The 14,868-nt window shown below is 35.7% G+C and overlaps 1 protein-coding gene across 2 annotated transcripts; it reads right to left on the reverse strand.

The window, feature by feature from the left end:
* Positions 1-1,594: 1,594 nt before the first annotated feature.
* FOLT1 (folate transporter 1) lies at positions 1,595-11,278 on the reverse strand. 2 transcript variants are annotated; one of them, XM_039026040.2, is made up of 12 exons: positions 11,003-11,278; positions 10,809-10,885; positions 9,739-9,815; positions 7,935-8,028; positions 7,632-7,725; positions 6,139-6,212; positions 3,129-3,242; positions 2,736-2,807; positions 2,625-2,645; positions 2,476-2,543; positions 2,097-2,275; positions 1,595-1,972 (listed from the first exon to the last, which is right to left on the reverse strand). In XM_039026040.2, the coding sequence occupies exons 1-11, from the start codon at positions 11,097-11,099 to the stop codon at positions 2,143-2,145; spliced, it is 921 nt and encodes a 306-aa protein (XP_038881968.1). In that variant the 5' UTR covers positions 11,100-11,278; the 3' UTR covers positions 1,595-1,972; positions 2,097-2,142. The 2 variants fall into 2 exon arrangements, with proteins under 2 accessions (XP_038881968.1, XP_038881969.1); XM_039026041.2 differs by having other exon boundaries at positions 3,129-3,239; positions 11,003-11,270.
* Positions 11,279-14,868: the final 3,590 nt, after the last annotated feature.

Consider the following 14,868-nt stretch of genomic DNA (forward strand, 5'->3'; position numbering starts at 1 on the left):
GCATAGAATAGAAGCCATAATCATGAAACCTAACCAAAGGAACCTTCTACAAGAATGCTCCCTTCCACAGTTTTTTCTTTTCTTCCTTTCTCTCTCTGTCACACAGACTTCTGTTTACCTTTAAAAAGAGAAAGGGTAAACGATTTGGAATGGAATATATAATATGAAAAAGTCAACATAATTATAGTACTAACATGGACAACTGCAGCTGTAAGAAATTCTAAATGTCACTCAAAAAAGATATTGGACCACCCCCTCTTTTTCGACTCACTTTTTAATTAGCAAAATCACATTATCATAAACATATCAACGTAGAATCCAATGTTCACATGCATTTGAAACTCAAAGGACCCATTTTTTATTTTTATTTTTTGTGTGGAATGGACATTTCATTGGATTCCTTTTTATGGAAAGAATTTCTCTCTAATCTTTTGATCAAGTGATTGAGAGCAGGGACCAACATAATGAAAGTGGAGATGGGAAAAGGTTTAATCTAATTCCAATAATATTCTTTTTTCTCAACTTGGATTGGCATTGTGGAACAAATGATGAACAGTTTGAAACTTCTACTTGGGTAGAGATTTGAATTTCCCTAGTCATCTGAGAGAGATAAGTTATTATATTCAACAATTGCCGAAGGTTGTAATCTTTGACAATGTTTCCCATATATATACATACACGATCAAAGTCAACAAATGAGGTCATAAGTACATAGCTAGTTTAGTGGACAATTAAGGGAAACTTTCGGAATTATAGCAACAAATTTATACACTAGAGACTCCAAATCAATAGAATATAATCGCAAGTAGCGGAGCAAGAAACTAGACCTCTGTTCTGTTGATTCATGGCTTCCCTAAGATTCAATATTGTTGGCTGTCAAGATACCCTCTCCGGCAAATCATTGGTATCACGTCATTGCCCATGATTTGAGAGGCTAGGATGATTTCGAATCTCCACCAAGCCTCAATTCCTACACCATTTTCTCATAGTTGGAGATCTTGGGAAGTAAGGAACAGCTAATTCTGAAGAGTTCTGAAATTAGGCATTCATGATGGGAATATATCGGGAAGCAGTTGCCGGATGGAATATGAGCTTTTTCAAACTTGATAAGGTAAGGACCTTATGGCATTACCTGTTTCTTACTTTCCAAGATATCCACAAACTAAAACAGTTTAACATTTATCAGACAATTAACTGGAGATGGTTCTCATGTGGTTCAGCTTCAGTTCCGCACAAACATATTGTTTTCTACATTCCTTTTCTACAGGACATAGCACTACTCCTCTGGACTTATTTGTGAAGGAACCAGGGTTAGCAGAGAGGATTTGAAAGTATAATCACATAATGGCATTGAACAAATGACTGCTAATAACAAATAAAGAATCCATCTCAGCTCCTGCTGCCACCATGAATAATTGACGAGGAGCTCCAAGTGAACGCTGATAACTCTGAGAAATTTAGCTTCATGGGTCCATTTCATTTAACTATCATACTATGGACATGTAAACAATAACGAAAATGTATTCACATTTCCTTTTCTTTTTTTTCTTTTTTTGGTCATTTTTCTAAGAGTACAAAGGGGATAACAACAGTATTTGTTTAAAATTGCTTTGAAAATGAAGCTTGCTCATTATATTATGGTAACAGTAACTGGGATGTGGGATCTGTCGGCAACAGGGCAGGGATAACAAAATTAAGAGTTCCCAACAAAAAATTTAGTCGGTAATAAAAATATTGGATTCAAATCAGCAGGAACCAAAAAATATGTGCAAGGAGTTGTATTCAAGAGCTTTGTATCCGACCCTCAAGTTCCTTGCTATACTGGAAGGCGACCATTTCATCCAACAGGAGAGAACGCAGCAAGCCTTGAAGGTCTCTATCTTTCACACGTGAACTTTCTCCACAATAAATTACTTTTTTGGGGTCTAATCGACAATAAATGATTTAGTTAACAAATGCTGTGTCTTACCTCCTACAAGTTCAAAGCAGAGAGATTTTCATTACCATGAACAAAGGGGAAAGTGATTGATTGAATTATGAATGGTAAGAATATAAAAAATTCCAACAGAAAGGAGAGATTTTTGGAAAACGAATACCAGCTTCAGCAATGAAGAAATAGCAATGTAGTTCCGTCCACGAGTTTTATTCCTTTTGTCTTGTTAGTTTGAGCAAGTTTAAGATGTTTTCATACACAATAAATGTGATTGAAGCAGCTGGGACATTCTTTAGAAGGTTTGGTGTAATACCCCTGTAAAACCCACGAATGCCCTCAAACCTGCAGGGTTTTGTAAACAAACGGCAGAGAATTTATTACTATGCTGTAGGTTATGGAATGAGAGCTGACAAAAGCTCCAACTTCACTTCGCAGGGTCCCCTTGGTTAATTCTCAAGGCATTGAGCGATAGCAAAATTCAAAGAGTAGAAGCACATTTGTTCTCCTGGTAGTGTAACGTTATTGGACAGGTTAGTTCTTACCGTGCAGTTTCCTTAAGAACGTGGAAGCTATCCATGTATCTTGGGATCCCATCATTGCCTGGTCTTTGCTGCAAGCAGACAGAACAATCATTTAATTCCAAGAATTTAAGAGAGAGAGAGAGAGAGAGAGAGAGAGAATATAGGCATACCTGCAACCGAGCTCGAATAACCTGAAAACCAAGTCACTCAAGAATCAGCCAAGATACATTACCATAAAAACCACAACACAGTTCACACCATCAAGAAAAATCTCAATTTACTTGAAATGGGTATGTCAGAAGCATGGCAGCAATTTTAGAACATCCTCCAAGAACAGCATAATCACCCGAATTCTGTGAGAGGGAGACAATTCACAGTAAGAGGCCAAGAGTTTCCATTTCACGTGGTGAGGACCTAATGGAGTAAGATCTTAAATCCAGGTTTTAAGCCAGAGAAAAGAAAAAGGCAAGGGTTTTCTCTAATGTCATAGAATGTTGCTCATAATTTATAGTCATTGCATGAAATATGCCTACTGCAAGGGGTGGAGAAAACATGATTAGCTTATATGGAGGAAAGGCATCGGAAAAGGATATCAACTATATGCAAGATCAAATAAATATTTCTACTTCTCACAGTATACTCATGTTAAGCAAACTCAAACCAAAAACTTGTACCAGTAATTCCCCAGAACTTTGAGCATCCATTCTGGTCCCTTTAGACCTTGAGTTGGCAATAACTTTACGGAGTTCTTCATAAACTGTAAATTGAATGGCACCATGAGAAACCTGCTGTAGCAACAAAACACATCTATGAATTCATCCCATGAAATAGTGTAAACAGAATGTCTTTTTATGACAAACGTACAAGCTCTTTTCCACTCCATAATGAATCCTCAACAACATTTTACATCCCTATTGGAAATAGGAGGAAGAAGAAAAGCAACAAAGAAAGAAAAGGACAAATGAACAGTAGTTTAGTTTGTTATAATGTGAATTTCTCGTTTAAACTTTAGACTAAGGCCCATGTTTGATTAACGGAAAATTGCAGTATAATGATTGGAAGGCATGAAAGTTTAAAACTAACTAATATGCGTGTGTCAAACTGGCACAGATAAATTTTTGATAGGAAAGTGATAGAACCCAAATACATTGAGATACTTGGTGGAAGGTACAAAAATCTTAGATCATCTAAGTATTCTCAATGGCATCATTTCTGAGCTGGAGGTGATAGGAGTGAAGATAGAAGACGAAGATAAGGCACTCCAACTCAGATGGTCACTTCCTCCTTATGGACACATGAAACCAATTTTGATGTACGGAAAAGAAACTTTAGATTTTGTTGAGGTTATTAGTAAACTTTTGTTAGAGGCAAAAAGACTGAAGAGTGAAGGACATACTTCACAAGAGAATTTAACAATGGTAGCTAGCAAATGTAAAAGCAAAGAGTTCGTGCTGAAAAGGGTTTGTTGGCAACGTGGACAATCTGGGCACATGAAAAAAGATTGTCCTAATAGAACAAGTTTGTCAAAAGGCTCTGAGTCAAATGCTAATATTGCCTTTCTTGTTAGGGAAGATACTGACCCCCTTGACCCCCTCTAAAGAAGACGAAAATTCATCCTCGTGGTATGTCTGCTTTACCATGATAGAAGATGTGATTGTGATGTTAGCGGCTCCACAAATTTGCACACGAGGCATTGACTTGGTGGCTATGCAAGGTGTGTGGTGGAAGTTATGTCGATGACTGAAAGACTTCAAAGTGAGCCAAGTGGGTGGAAGTTGCACCATAAATATTCGCAACATTTTGTCGGCATGTGATGAAAAAAGGAAATTCTTGGAAGATGGTATTTTAAGTGGTCTACTCATTATGGTGGAGTGATTTATAATGGAGAATTGGGAATTATGATTGTCAGTGAAGATAATGGACATTTCAGAAGATGTGGATTCTTCAAATATCTTGCCAAGGTGGAATTTGTTGGGATTGGCAAGATGTGGGAATCCCACATCGTTGAAATTGAAAAAAAAAAGGGGGTGGGCTTCTTGGTTATAAAAGGAGAAAGGCTCCTTTGTTTTAATCCATCTCAATTAGCAAAAATACTTTAAGCTTTTGTATGCTAATTAAATTCTCTCTTTTGCATTTTCTACTTCAAGAGTGGGAAAAAGAAAAAGGGTGTGAGTAGACAATAGCTTTGAGGAGAGTCATTTTTGTAAATGGGATCGGGGAGAGATTTATGTGTGATTGTAGCAATTTGTCACATAGTAAATTTTTCTGGTCCGTGGTTTTTCTCCAATTGAGGAGTTTTCTATGTAAATTCTGATGTTCTTAGATTTAATGCTTTCTTTTAACTTGCTATTTTCTGCGTATTTCCTACAGTAGAAGTGGGAGGTTTTTTCCCAACATTCCCCGGCCATACTATACACACGTCAGACCGGCAACCTCCATCGATGATTTCTTTATGATACTTCCATTGGTGCCTCCCCTTGATTTTTGCCTTCAGGAATCGACAACGACCTCTCTTCGGACCTCTTTGATTCCACACCGATCTCTCCACGGCCTTTTCACGACCTGTTGACATTTCTTCCAAGTTTTCATCTTCAACCTTTGAAACATCATCACCAACGATCACCCTTTGAATTTCTTTTGTCAATGATCTCTCCTTGCTCACGGATCATCTTCAAACGCTTCTCCTCCTCCAACTTGATGGCATTTCGTGCCCCTTGGTGAGTTTTCGAATGGCTCTTCCAACCCTTTGTCTTCGTGTTCTTCGACCGCTTTCCCAACCTTTTCTTCTTTTTTCCATTACTTTTCCAGAAGCATGTTTTCTTGTTTGCCGTACATCTCTTTGCTTCCGTATGACCTCCTTCTTTCTCTTTTTCCTAATATTTTTCTTCAACGATTTCTTGTTCTCTCCATTTGCATTCCTCTGTGGAAGATTTTGATGATTCTTCCTTTTACGTGGTTGCCTCACTCTCTTGATCTTCAACCTTCTCAGCATCCTTGATTTCTTTATTTGTTTTCCAGCCTTATTCTTCATTGTTTCTCCTTTTCCAGCGTTGGCTTCTGCCTCAACATTGTGCACAACATCTACATTTTCTTCTTTAATCTCAGCAACTTCATGGGGAGTTTTATTCTGAAAAGACTGGAATATCGTCTTCATCTCCTTCTTCCTTTCCTCCTTCCATCGATTCCTCAGCTCATCAAACCCTTCACGGATGCTCTTCATTATTTCTTCACAAAAGCTCTTGTGTGAATCCATGTCCAGAATCGAATGGCTCTAATACCAATTGATAGAACCCAAATATATTAAGATATAATTGATAACCAAAATACAAGATAAACCGAGTAATTTGAGGAACTTGGACCCTCCCAATCTTGAGATACTCTCAAGCCCCTAACCATTCACCAAAATATTGCTTACTTTTCCCCTTCCCTATCCACTGTATTTATAACCAAACTTCCCTAACAAACTACTTATCTAGTTACTAATATACCCTTACTCCTCTAATCCCCTAATAACCCCCTAATACGCGATCCTATCACTGAGCCAAATTACGAAAAGGGGGGAGATGAGACATCCCACAAGACCAATGGGTTACAAAACCCAATTAATGCAATAAGATTCATACTGTGCAGAAGTAAAAAAATCAAACTGTTAAAAGAAAATTAAGCTAAAATCTAACAGCTTACAAGCATAAGACCAGGAACAATCCCTTTATAAAGGGCAGCAAAACCTTCCTCCCTCAAAATGGTTCTGAAGGCATCTGCAATTAAACATGATAGATGTGCATAGAATCACATGAATACGAAATAATAGAACAAAGCAACGAAACATCTAAAGGAGCGTGGAATCTACTGTTGTTGCTGATGCAAGAACGAAGAGAGGTAATATAAATATCACCTTCCTAATATTTATTTTAATGTTATTCCAAGAACAGGAGTGAACTAGCGTTAGGTTTCAAGCCTAGACTATTCTCGATTAAAAATGAACCAACAGTGCAACCCCTGAAAAAAGATACCTACCCGCAATCTACAACCTTTGTCTTAGTGCATTCTCCGAAATCATAGTGCTGAAGGATCAGATCATTTCAATCAGGTTACTTTTTTTGCAACTATTAGAAAGGCTTATCTATATTACGTTTAACTTTCCAATGTTATGCTTCTTCAAGAATCAATGGACCTTGAATAAAGCTACAAGAGAAAAGGCTAGAATTTTGAATCTTACTTGTCCGTTACCAGAATCAGGAAAATTTGCTGTTGAAAAAAGGATAGGATTTTCATAGATGTTTGAAAGACATAGAAATAAACAAATGTATTCTTCAAGGTCCCTAGATGGAGCTACTTCAGGATTTTTGTGACGTTTCTTCCTTTCTGATCAAAACCAATTAGAGAATTTTGTAGTAAAATCCAGTCAATGAGTGGGTTCGGACTTCTTGTTGTTTCTCCTTTTTTTTTTTTTTTTTGTTGAATTATGAGTTTTTTTCTTTTTTACCTTTAGTTTCAAAATTTAATATTTGAAGTTATTTACTTTATTGTTTAATTTATATTTCAGTTTTTGGTTTTTAAGTTTTTAATTTTAAGTTATTAAGTTATGTTTTTAATATGCCTTTAATTGGTAAGTTATTAAGTTTACAAAGGGTGATGTCTCATGTAAAATATGTATCACAATTTTGTGTACCACATTTTGAGTATCACATTTTGTGTATCACAATTGTAGTATCATATTCATTGTATCATATTTCGTATACAACATTTTGTGTATCACCAATTTTTCCTACTTCAATAAAAAAAAATGAATTTCACTCTCATTTTCATTTTTTCTTCTTTTTGTTTAACAAACATTGAGATATTGATTTGCTTCCGCAACATTTATTTTTTCCATCAATTCCATTTTCTCAACAGTAGTATCTGAGCTACTTTGATTTTTCACCAGTAGTATCAGAGATACTTTTTTTTTTTTTTTTTTTTTTTACATATTCTTTTCTCTTTTTGACGATTTTCCTTTTCATATTTAAATATTTTATTCCTTGACAAGTCTAAAAATCAAGGTAAACGAGAGAGAGAAATATGAAATAATTAGATTTAACTTAATTACCAATCATAAGATCTTATAACTTACTAGGATAAGGTATTTCCCAAAGAGAGCACATTATGATAAATTGAATGCAAGATAGAAGGCAGACCATATAGCCCAGAATAAGGTTGAGCTTGATGAAGAGGACTCTGAAGCTGCATTCTTGTTTTCACAAGCCATACTGGATTTGTGCAAAAACAAACCTGACGAAGCAGTAAAACCACAGTTGTGAATAATAAAAATAGAAAATTTAAAATAATGAGCACATAGAAATATAATTCTAGTTAGTCAAAATTTGTTTGATATTCACAAAAATAAAAAATCCAAGGACGTGCTGCAGGACTTCATAGGATTGATAAAAAATGCAAATGAGCCAACCAATAAAAGAGGAAAAAAAGACTCCTAAACTCACCAAAGCTCCTGCTTCCGCTGCAGAAGCGAGATGAAGACTAGGACTCAAGTCCTTCTTTCCATTGTCAGAATATCTTTGTTTGGCTCTTCCATAGCTACAATGCAATGAGGGAAAACATTTAGTAGAGTTCCAAAGAAAATGAAATGTTCAGCCAACAGAACAAAAATTATTAGATCAGCCAATCACTTGGACAGACTTCATCTGTTGGGTTATTGAATAAGTTTCAAAGACAAACCATCCCTATTCTCATGGATCTCAACTAATGGAGATGCCATTAAAGGTGCTTTAGAGTAGTAGATTTTGAGGCGAGAACTATCCTAAGACTATAATAACCACCTCTTGCTACAGTAAATACTATTTTATATTTCACAATTAGCTACAGTCAAAACTATTTCAAAACCCCTATTTGCTACAGTTTTTACTATTTTATATTCATCATTTTTTTATTCTTTGCTACATAGTTTACTATTTCTTTCTCAAACTAAAATAGTTTACACCTCAAACACATACTATTATAACTCAAACTAAAATAATCTACACCCCAAACACAAACTATTATAACCTAGATATAATAACCTGCGACTATAATAACCAACTCCTTGCCCCAAACGCCCCTATGTGATTATCTGATTCTCGAGTCAAATTTCGAAAGGAATCCAAATGGCTACATTTCAAGCACTATAGGTTTTTTCATCCTTCTTCAAGGGAATATTTTTCTATCATTAATGCTGAGCTCACACAGTGGAAACTCTAGAGGATTTTTTAAAAATCTTATTGAGGGTCTTTCTCAATTTTTCAAGTTTGCACTGTGTACCTTGTATGACTAGGAGTTTTTTTCAAAGTTCCTCGTGGCTATGAACCATCATGAGTTGGTCTAGTGGTAAAAAGGAGACATAGTCTCAATAAATGGCTAAGAGGTCAAATGTTCAATCCATGGTGGCCACCTACCTAAGAATTAATTTCCTACGAGTTTCCTTACCACCCAAATGTTGTAGGGTCAGATGGGTTGTCCCGTGAGATCAGTTGAGGTGTGCGTAAGCTGGCGCAGACTCTCCAAGATATCAAAAAAAAAAAAAAAAAAGGTTCCTTGTGGCAATGATGGGAGTTGGAGCAGGTAGCCTCTCTTTCTAGAGTTTTCATGGGTTTCTGCCCATACTTTGGATAGTGGTTTAGGAGCTGGTTTTGTATTTCATTGTATACGGCTTTAGTTTCAGTGGCTTTGGTCTACCTATCTTGCTTCTGCAATAATTTAGTTTTGCTAGTTGCTCCCTTGAGCACTTTGCTCCTTAATGTTTTATTCTAGCTATCGTATCTTTTGGTTTGGTAGCTTGTTTTCTTCGCTCCCATTCTATTTTGTATCCTTGACCCTTTTCTTTCTTATTATTTATGAATGAACAAGTTTAAGGATAGATCTTGTTTTGAAAAGAGAATTCAAGAAACAAGATTTACGAACTACTTTTTTATTTCTTTTAGTTCTCAAATTTTGGCATTGATCTTGTTTTAGAAAAGAGAATTCAAAGTGAAAATTAATCAAAAAAGTTAAAAAATTGTGTATAATAAGCACAATGCCTCCCTTACAAATTTCAATAATTTTCCCTAATTTTTTTGTGGCCCTTACATGACCAAACACTTTAGTGGTGACACATAAAAGAGAATAACAAAAGAACTCATATCATATAAGGCTGAGTCAGTATTCAAGTGATTAGTGTCAGGGCGTTCAATATGTGTCATCTGAGTATATATATGTCTTTATGCCTCATACCGAAAAGGAAAAAAGTTGTGCAATCATTACCCATTTACTTACAAAAAGAAATATAAACCCCAAGAAACAGTTGACCCGAGAACTGCAGGATAGAAGCCTGCATATAGCCCTCTCAAGCCCTGAAATAAAGGAAGCATCACAATCTATATGGGAACAAAGGTCAAACAACCAAGTGTAATGTGATATAGAAATTTCGGGCAAAACAAGTCCTTAACAAGCATTATAAGTAACAAGAAAGTTTGGAAGGTCGAATGTAATAAGTGTTGAGAATCATACAAAAACGCACAGGACCAGAAACTGATGTTAAGCACTGCTCAATTTTCCAGTGGCAAGCAACACATCATAAGAATATTATGCAAAGGAGCTAAAGAAATCAACTTATGATAGTAAATTACTTTATGACGAGCAGTTAGTTTCACCCGTTAGCAAAGTCATTAGAACAAGATACATGTGATTTCTCGTAAAGGGGGAGATAATTATAGTAATTATAAAATTAGATGCAAAAATTTTCTGTTATCAGATGTATGATTGCAGGAAGTAAAATTTCTTATTTCTTTGAAAAGAGAAAATACTACTCCATTTTAACGCAGTAATTCAGACCAACAAAAGAAAAATGCATCTCCAACCCTCTATAGCATTGATTTGTAATCTTCACGTTCTTTGGCCCGTCAATGATAATGCATCATACCCCGCCCACCAAAAAATAAATGAATAAATAAATCTTCGCATTCTTAAAAGCACATCCTAGAAACTTAAAAAGAGGCAGGTGAATGCAATTGTCATTTATACATTTCCAAAGTAATGCATGGAAATCGATCTGCAGTTTAGGATTTGAATTTAGGTTGTAAGACTAAGACTTGTGGCAGAATAATCGGGTCTACGCGAGGAAGATTTTGACCAGAAAGAGTAAGTGGCCAACGGCGAGCATCATTATAACAAATTTTCGTCTAAAAGATAAAGCAAACAAATTTCATGGCTCTTGCACTAACCTTACCATTTATTTAACTGAAAACCCAAAATTAATATACCCCAGATCAAAAGTTGGAGGGAAAATGGAATTAAAAGCCAGGAAATTATCGGAATTAAGAGTTGCAAACATAGAATCTACAAACCTCCATCCGAGTAATAGTGAAGATTGCATTAACCGTGTTCTTGTAAGTCGGGAGATTCGATCCTCTACCATCATAAACTGCCATTTTGAAGACAATTGGAGCAAAAATGAACGCTAAAGGAAATAAAACTTGCAACGCCAGATTGTTCGTTGACACACGCAAACTAACTTTGAGCGGCCACATTAGTAAGCTACCTTGAAACCGGGTTCGGACGACATCTAGAGGATGCATGGCGGCGACGGTGGCAAACCCCGCGAGGGCACCGGCGGTGGCATTCTCCCACTGCCACATATCCGGCTGCGACTTCGATTATTGACTCAACACTCTGTCTTCGTTTCTTTTTAGCCTGACGTAGATGAGTTGAAGCATAAAATTTCGGCGGTGTCTCGGCGGGAAAGTTTACTCGGCGCTTGCCGATACCCGATAGTTCCCTTCAGAGACCTTACCTAAAATATTAAAAATGAAAATTTGGAAAACGAAAAAAAGTCGAGGAAAATGTGGATCGAAAAATTAAAGATGAAATGATTCGTACCTTTAATATTAATAGTGTTGTTTTCAAAACCTATTAGAGAAATATTGTTGTTTTGGAACTTATTAGAGAAATATTGTTGTTTTGGGAGTTCGAGACTAGAGTTCGAACGTTGAGAACTCGACGAACAAAGAAAAACTTGGAAACAATACATAGGTCGAAACTTCAACCCTCGACTGAAGAAATCTCGCGAATCTCGCTTAAGTTGTCGAAGGTTGAAGTTTCGACACACATCCACCCTCGAGATTGCAGGTTTATTACTTTTCTTTTTCCCTCATAGAGGAAATAAAGTAATGAGATGGTATACTACATGTATCTGTGTACTCGAGCTGCTTCTAACAACCTATACATTTTGTTATCATTTCGAATTAGACGGAGGCTTGTGGGATTGACGTGAGGGGGTAGGGATGGCTATATTTTTTGGAGCGAACTCCGGGCGAATATGAAGCGCATGGATACAAGTTATGCCTTGGAATGAAAGACAATTCTGAATTAGCTTTGTCTACGAACAAAATTTTGTATATTAGGTTGTCGAAGGTTACACACATGTCGAAACTTCAAAGCGATTAAGGAGATAAGTGGGCTGAAGTAGATTAAGGAGAGAGCGAGACTTAAAGCGAGATGTTGAACGAGATTTTAAGAGAGCGAGATTCAAAGCGAGATTTTAGGAGAAAGCGAGATTCAAAGTGAGAATGTTGGAGAGAGCGAGATTTAGTTTATATTGACTGATCTGACTAACATTGAACTTGGTAAAATGAAATGGTTAAATAATTGAAAAATAAGATTATTCAGGAATACATTGAATGCTAAGATTACGCATTGAGTTTCTGGTAGTAGATCCATAATCAAAAAAGTGTTTGTGATTGCTCCAGAAGAAATGAAAGCTAGTAATCACTAATGCAAAAACAACAACAATAACAGAGAGAGCAAGATATTGAGAGAGAGCGAGAGAGCGCGAGTGAGAGAGCAAGATCTTAGGAGATAGCGAGACTAAGAGAGCGAGATCTTAGGAGAGAACGAGAGTCTTCACTTTATTTGAACTTTCGAAAAAAATAATAATAATAATAATCATATTATAATTGAATAATCATTGAATATATTAGATTATTATACTATAATAAAATAATCATTTGACAATAAATTGAATATATTAGATTATTATACTATAATTGAATAATCATTAGACAACAAATTGAATGTATTAGATTGTTATACTATAATTGAATAATCATTAGACAACAAATTGAATATATTAGATTATTATACTATAATTGAATAATCATTAGACAATAAATTAAATATATTAGATTATTATACTATAAATTGAATATATTATATTATTATAATGTAAAACTTTATTGATTACAAAAAAAAAAAAAAAAAATTGAATATACAGTAGATTATTATAAAAAAAAATTGAATATACAATAAATTATAATAAAAAAATTGAATATACAATAAAATGAATATATAATAAAAAAAAAATTATTTATTATTCAATCCCTAACTATCTAGAGCCCGTCTTAGTAATGAAGGACACTTCCTTCGATGATGTCCTAATTGGTTACAAAATCCACATCGTTGTCGAGTGGTTGGTTCTGTCCAATCCATCTCGTTGTGATAACGTGAACTTTTCGGTCTACCAGGTCTTCTCAACAACGATGGATCAGGATGTAAGACGGGCATATTAGGGTGCGTGATCCAGTAATCTTCATGCGGTATAGGTTGAAATTGAGGAGAGTAACATTCAGCATACGTTGACAATTTGTAGTAGTCCTCAATAAAATCTTCGTAGTTCATGTTAAAATGTGAGCAAACGGCCATAAAATGCGAGCATGGAATGCTGAATGCTTGCCACTTGTTACATGAACAGTACCGCTCGGTATGATGGCTTGTTCGAGATCACTAAGTATGAAACACCTTAGAGAAATTGTAACACACGAAGAGGTGTGTTTAATTTCAGATCGACATGCTGGTATAATTGCAGCTGTGAACAACCCAGCAAATGATTGGACGGGACCGAAATGTCACCATCGTTTTTGCTTACGACATATCATCAACAACTTCAATAAAAAGTATAAATTTAATTCATTGAAAAATTATGTTTATCATGCCGGGCGTCAATTTCAAACTCGAAAGTTCAACAAAGCAATTGAAGATATCAAAGGAATAAATCGAAGCTGTTTGAGTTTTTTTGACAATATTAGTTTAGAGCAATGGACTCAAGCAGATGATGAAAGATTTAGATATGGGTGGATGACGACAAATCTATCAGAGTGCATAAATGGAGTCCTCAAAGGAGCTCGAATGTTGCCTATAAATGCTCTTGCTCAGATAACATTTTTCAAATGCGTGAACTATTTCAAGAAAATAAGAGAAGAAATAAGGGACGCATTGGAGCGTGAGTTTTTCGAGAAAAGAAGATAACATTCTTCAAATGCGTGAGTTTTTTACATTATTCTTTACCCTCACACTTTTCTCTACTATTCAATTATAGTCAATTTTAATATTTTTTTTCTAGATCATGGCTTTAAACCCAGGACCTGTTGATCCCGATGTTTTGTACGACCAGTCCATTCATCGATCATATGTTGTATGGCGAGATCGACCAGTCCATTCACCGTCATAAGATATGCGTGAGCATATATACTACAAATGATGGGTGGAAGTCTGTTTTCAGATAAATCAAGTCATTTTGTTCACTTGATGTTCCTGCCACTGTTAGCTAACCTCCATGATGCGGGTCGATATTCGTGGGGTGGAGCATGCTTGGCATGGTTGTATAGACAACTATGCAAAGCAACAAGATCTGAGGTTTGAAAGATAGTTGGACCTTTCATACTTTTGCAACTATAGGCTTGGGAGCGATTTCCAACAATGGCTCCACAGCTACATCATGTTAATGACGCTCAGTTAGTTGGACGAGCCTACGGTTCTCGGTATGTTGTTTTAATTCAATTTAATTTTTATATCACTGATCTAGTTAATTTAAATTCTAAATTATCAATTTAAAAATTTAGGTGGAGAGACAAATTTTGTGTGACTAGGACAACCACACATGTAGTCAACCAGTATAGATACATGTTTGATCTGCTTCAACCTGAACAGTTACATTACACAAAACCTAATTGATTATTTTATTCACATTTTTATTGTATTTGTCTTTAATATTCTCTAATATAATATTTTGTGTTTCAGGTCATTTGAGAGCCGTACAAAATTATTGTGTACACTTTGCCTAATTTTTGTACGAATGGTCAAAACATATGACGGACGATGAGTCCTCTCATATGTTTTCACATTGGTGAGTGGCATCTTCCTGACAGGGTGATGAGACAATTCGGTTTTCAACAGGATGTCCCATCGCCTTGTAATACTGAACCCGTACTGCATGATATTGACCTAAGGACTGGAGATTGGTCCGAAAAAGTTGCACATTTGGTAGTGCGATGGCACTATCGTGCAAGGTTTATTGCAGTGGGGGTTTCTCTTGAACAGTTTGACACAGATGTCACTCCATAATATATTCAT

The sequence above is a fragment of the Benincasa hispida genome, chromosome 3 (genome assembly GCF_027475165.1).
Source record: "Benincasa hispida cultivar pf3 chromosome 3, pf3_genome.v1.1, whole genome shotgun sequence".
NCBI classification, from domain to species: Eukaryota; Viridiplantae; Streptophyta; class Magnoliopsida; order Cucurbitales; family Cucurbitaceae; genus Benincasa; species Benincasa hispida.